We start from the raw sequence: 5681 nt of genomic DNA, 5'->3' as shown, positions 1-5681 counted from the left end.
TCTAAATTTTTAGGATTTTAGTTATGAGGGATTTCTCCCTTTGCTTAAAAAATTTGTAGCAAAAAAAGAAAAAAGCTGAATAGTAATAGAAAAGAATGGTCCTTAGTCTGTACAGGAAAAACCTGCTTCTTTTCTTTCTGTGCAGTGCACGTTTAGCATGGGAAAATAACGAGTATTTCCTTCAGATTTTAAAGGCAGTGACTATTTTATTAACATAATTAATACCACTATATCACTATCTACAGGTCTAAGGGCTTTATTATTATTATTTTTAGTAGAAATATTTGAAAAGCAGGTGCATAAATACATTTTCACAGTGTGCTGAATGTCTTTATTTACAAGATAGCATTTTATAGTGAATATCAACAAAATGTGCTGGTTGAAGTAACTGCTTGATTAAAGATGTGCTGTGAAGATGAATCCCTAAACTTTCTAATGCAGTCTCATAACACAATAAACAAGGAAAAATACTAATCTCGTAATAGATGAAAATATAGAATGTAAACATCTATATGTTTCAGGGAATGGATTTCCATTCTGAGTTTTCTAAAAAATAAAAAAGGAAAATTATTTCTCCAGCAAGATGTTAAGTAAATATTGGGAAATACCAATTTAAATGAAAAACTGTGTTCAAGCCAAAGTCCACCATGTTCTGTGGGACCTCTCAGGAGATCTGACATAAAGTGAATTCTGTGAATTATCTAATGCTTTAAATATTTTTAAAAGCTATCAAATCTTTTGGAAATTAAATTATACTGGGGCAGAAAATATTGTCCAAATGCCACAAAAATGCTTGTTAAAAGCAAATAGAAATTATTATCAGAAGGACGTTTCCAACCTGCGGCTCCCCTGAAGTCTCAAAGTCTCACTCAGCTGGTGGTATTTACCAAGACAAATGATCCTCCGAAGAGCTTTCTCACCCTTTATCCCTTCATAGTAAATAGTCCAATATCATTATTTCAGTACCTTCTTCTCTTTTCCTTTCTACATCTATACATGACATGTTCTGCAGAATATACAACAACGGTAGGAATTTCACTAAGATTTACCTGAGCAGTCACTTAACATGCAAAGGGAATGGTGACCCAAGGACAAGCAGATGTTTACAACAGCCTCTTGGATTTGTAACCAACTTTCGGATTATTATCATATAACATAGTGTCCTAAAATATAACGGTCACATAAATACTTACAAGATTTCAGTACATGCGTAACTTATCTGAAATTGGCGTATATGGGGGTTGACGATTTACTCTAGAGTTTGTCATTTAACGGTCTGGTGGGGTTGGCGGGAGAACTGGCAGGTTTTTGTTTTTTTTTTAACCATATCTCAGAGTAAAGTTTTTAAACAGTTGTAGATTCCACAAGGAGAAAGATCCCCCTTAGGAAAGCAAAACGCCAGTGTCTCTCTCTTTCTCTTTCCCGTTCTTCAATTATTATTAGCATTATAATCATTATCTGGGCAAAGCAACGAGTTCTGAAGCATTTCTTCAAGTTGCCCTCTAACTCCACTTTTAATCCATTAACTAGTGGTCTTCAGTTTGTTGATAACTTTTTTCTCTTTGACCCTCCTGTTCTGGAACCAGATTGTAACCTGCCGCTCGGAGAGATTCGTAGTGGCTGATATCCGCCTCCGTTTGTCCTTGGTGATGAATTTGTTTGTAGCGTATTCCCGTTCGAGTTCTTTTAATTGCACCTTGGTGTAAGGGACGCGCTTCTTTCTCCCTCGCCTGTAGGAGCTGGCGTCTGAGGGATGAGAGACCACGTCTGGAAGATAGGGAAGAAGACAAGTTACAGAGGGATAAGATCCAGGCCAGGACACAGGCGACAGCTTTATCAGAGCCACTGCCTTGCAGTGCCCGATGCCCTTTGCCACGCGCTGTACAATCTAGTCTTTCTGCCAAGACCTAGAGGGTCAGCAGGGAGGGTGGTTGGCTCTGCATTGAAATGAAATCGCCCAGGGCTCCAATGACCACCCTAGCCCAGGCCATTCTGCCCCTCACAGCAGCGGGATTCGCTTGATATCCTGGCTCAATGGCCCAAATCTTAGCACCAGGCTCAGGGGACACTTCTATGCCTGGTTCCTCTCTGTATTCTCAAAGCCCCAACACTTGAAGCTTCTACAATGAAGGAATTTTTTGAGTGAACGAATACAGGCAATTTGGTAAACTATTTCCAGGTCAATTTCCCATCCTTAAGTCGATGTCAAGGCCTGGGGAGGGCGGAGTGTAGAGAGAGAAGGAAGCTAGCGGGGTCCCCACAAGCTTCTTCCCAGCCATCCCTCACCCAGGGAGAGCGAGGAACCAGCCCAACTCAAGGGCAGTGCGGGCAGCGCCAGCCACCCGGGATCGGGCTACCAGAGGTGCAGCACCACTAGGACAGGCCAGGGAGAGAGCAGAGGGGCACGAGGGTGACCCAGGAGCGAGCGGAGGAGAAGCTGGAGCAGAACCGGAGGACCGGGGCTGAGAAGAGGGCGCCATTTACCGGGCAGAGTGGACTTCCAGAGGTGGGGAGGCTGCGCCTGCTCTTTGGGGCAGTACATTTGGCCGTTCCAACCATTGGGCAGCGCCCAGGGCTGGTAGCTTTCCATGGGAAGACCCAGGGGCTCGTGGCGCGACTCGCCGGGGCCCCCGAGGCCCGGCACCACCGGCATATCCAGGTAGCCAGGCACGGGCTGATGGTGGTGGTAAGGCCCGGGCGCGTAGCCCTGGTGGTAGAAGGCGAACTCCTTAGCGCGGGAGCTGAACTCCTCCGCTGCGGGCCCGGCGGTGTCCATGTACTTGTCCGCGAAGGCGGCGGCGGCGGCGGCCGAGGCGGGCTGTGCGCACGACTTGATAGCGTTGGGGTGCGGGCCCATGCGAGCGCATGGGTAGTAGCCGCTGCCGAAATAGCCATAGGGCAGCGCTGCGGGCCCCGACGAGCTCTGCGCCGCCGCTGAGCAGGGACTGCACTGCTTGGCGGCCTCAGCGCCCGCTGGGCCCGCCGGGCCAGGCCCTCCCGAGGACGAAGCCGCGGCTGCCGCTGCTGCAGCGGCGGCGGCGGCGGCGGCGGCGGCGGCGGCCGACGGGGGCGCCTCCCCGGGCGCACTGCTGTAGGCGGCCGCGGCACCGGGGGCCAGAGGCGCCGGGTGCGCCATCAGGTTGCGGCACTGGTTGGCCGCGGCCGCCGCGGCCGCCGCGGCCGCCGCCGCCACAGAAAAGTTGCCCCCCGCGGCCGCAGCCGCCGGGTGGGGGAAGCCCCCGCCCCCGGCTCCGGCCGCTGCCGCCGCTGCCGCCGCCGCCGCCGCCGCCGCCGCCCCTTCCATGTTCTTGTTGAGCTCGTCGGCCACCAGGCCGCCGCCGTTGTCGTAGAGAAACATGACGGTGGGCTCGATCCAGCGGGGGTGGAGGAGCACGGAGGCTGTCATAGCACGAGCCGCATGGAGAAGACCCCAGTGGCGCTGTTTTAAAAAGCCCCCAAGAAGTGAAGAGCGCGCGGCGCGGGGCCGGGGCCCGAGCGAGGGGGGCGGATCGTGCCCCGCGGGGTCGCGCCAGGCGGCCGCCCATTGGCCCGCCCCCCCCCCCGCTCCGCCCACGGCGTATGCAAAGCGGGCGGCTCCAACCCCGGCTCTGCTCCGTGCACCCGTGGTCCCCACCGCCGCCCGCGTCGTCCCCAGCGCCAGCGCCTGCCGCGAGGCCGCGCACCATTCACCCAGGGGAGAGGCGGGGATGCGGGTGGGGCGGAGGACGGGGCGGGCGGGGCGGGGAGGGAAGGGCGACCTCCTCACAGTTCCCCTTTCCTTCCCCTGTCCCAGTGGGGCCCAGAGCAGCGTAAAGCGGGGAGGGGACGGGGTGCGACGTTGGGTTGCGACCTGTGGCGGTGGGGACAGGTCAGGTAAATCTGCGGAAGGCTGGGGATGGGAAAGTAGGGAGGCGTAAACCAGGCTGGGTGTTTCTTGGGGCCTCCGGCGTTGCTTTCTTTCCAGGTATCGGCACCTCTTTCTGCAGCAAGATTCCAGTAGGGACACTTGCGCTTTCTGCTTCGACAGCGTCGCGATTTGGCTCTTTCCAGTGGAACAGTGGCTGGGTGCTTGCGGATGCTTCTGGCTCATGGGTCCCAGGACATCTCACTGAAAGCTTGGACTGCATTTAGGAGCTCCCTCCTCATCTCTGTCCACAGTGTTAGTGGGCAATCTTATACACTCGCACTTAGGCCCATAGGCTCAGAACGACCCATCACACCCTTACGAACATACACACGCACACATTCAAGTGTACTATGATCACACACATTTCTGTATACAGACTGTTCCTCACTTTGTCCTAGTAACAACCCTTCCTCCTCCAGAGACTTTGCAATGGAGAGAGTGATCTTTGTGCACCGTTCTTCAGCGCTCCCACATCTCCAGCCAGGCTGGCCTGTCTTCGAAGGAGTTTAAGAGGAACAGGCCCCAGCTGGATGCTGGGCTGGGGCTCAAGCCCCCTTCTGGAGTTTAATGAGCCTTCACAGAGCCTGGTCAGGAGCTGACTCTCCAGGCCCCTGGGCACTCTCTATTTCACTCTGTTTTGGGACAGGAGAAAGGGACTCTTTGGGGCCACTTCATGCCTCCCCCTTTACCCCAAGTAGGATTGGGGAAAGCACTGTCTCCAGCCTGCGGAGGGTGCCCGGTCCTCCTCTGTCCAAGAACTAGCCGAGAAGTTTTACCTCTGTGCCTGGGAAATGCGATCTTTTCCTCAGAGCATGGTGGGGTGTTGTTTTTGGAAGAGCCAAGCAGCCGCCATGTTTTGGTGAGGGATTCTGGGGGTCCTGTTGCTTTGGGGCCACAGATTTTCATCTTCAATTGTGAATGCTGTGAGCTGGTCAGATGCCCAGAAAGGGAACATGCATTCAAAGTGAAAGTGGGTGCATTCCACAGGAACATCAGGGTTGGGAAGAGTGCTGAACTCCCATCCTAGGCAGACTGGTGAGCAGCTAGGGTTGGATCTACCCTCCTGTCTCAGCTTGCAGACTCAGCCCTAAGCTCAGGGCACTGGGAATATCCCCAGCCCCTACCCCAACCCTCACCCCACCCCAGTCTGCTAAGTTTCCTTGTCTTCCCAAAGTGTTCGGGACAACAAGGCTGGGCTCTGGCTTTTATCTACCTTCATCCCTTGGTTTCCTGAGATGAACGTAAGTGTTGCCCAATAAAACCTTCTATGACCCCCACCAATATACATATCAAGTGTCCCCTTTCCCTACTGCCTTTTTAGTAGCTCCGGGTAAATACTGATTTGCCCCCAGTTTGCCTACTCCCTGACTGGCCATTTGCTGACTAAAGAACCAGCCTCTGTAGGGACTTGATTTTTGTGTTACTTTCCGGCCCATTCACTCCCCCTTCCTTCCTCCAAGTGGCATTGTAAAACCCATGATGACAAAGAGACAGGGTAGGGCTTGAGGCCCCAGTTCCTGAGGACTTAAGGGCTGTTTTACATACAGGTCAGACACCGCTGGAGGCCAAGGTCAAGTTGAAAGTTGCAGTCTAGCCAGCGTGAGAACTGCCATGCAAGCTTGGAGACCAAGGCAGCTTTGAAAGGCCCACTGCCTGCCTCCCCTCCCTCTTGATTCCTTTTTCCTTTAGAATTCCTCCCGTTTCTGCCTCTGTTTGGCTACCCAGCATTTTTTTTCCTGCCTTTGTGGAGTTTTGGGGGCAGTGTTTACAGACT

At 53.2% G+C, this 5681-nt stretch overlaps 1 protein-coding gene across 1 annotated transcript; it reads right to left on the bottom strand.

The window, feature by feature from the left end:
• Window positions 1-240: 240 nt before the first annotated feature.
• HOXA13 (homeobox A13) lies at window positions 241-4244 on the bottom strand. Its single transcript, XM_010971568.3, has 2 exons — window positions 2485-4244; window positions 241-1767 (listed from the first exon to the last, which is right to left on the bottom strand). The coding sequence occupies exons 1-2, from the start codon at window positions 4088-4090 to the stop codon at window positions 1523-1525; spliced, it is 1851 nt and encodes a 616-aa protein (XP_010969870.3). The 5' UTR covers window positions 4091-4244; the 3' UTR covers window positions 241-1522.
• Between the last annotated feature and the right edge of the window lie 1437 nt (window positions 4245-5681).

This window comes from Camelus bactrianus, chromosome 7 (assembly GCF_048773025.1).
Source record: "Camelus bactrianus isolate YW-2024 breed Bactrian camel chromosome 7, ASM4877302v1, whole genome shotgun sequence".
NCBI lineage: Eukaryota > Metazoa > Chordata > Mammalia > Artiodactyla > Camelidae > Camelus > Camelus bactrianus.
The sequence above is the reverse complement of the archived record's forward strand: the minus strand, read 5'-3'. Positions and strand labels throughout refer to the sequence as shown.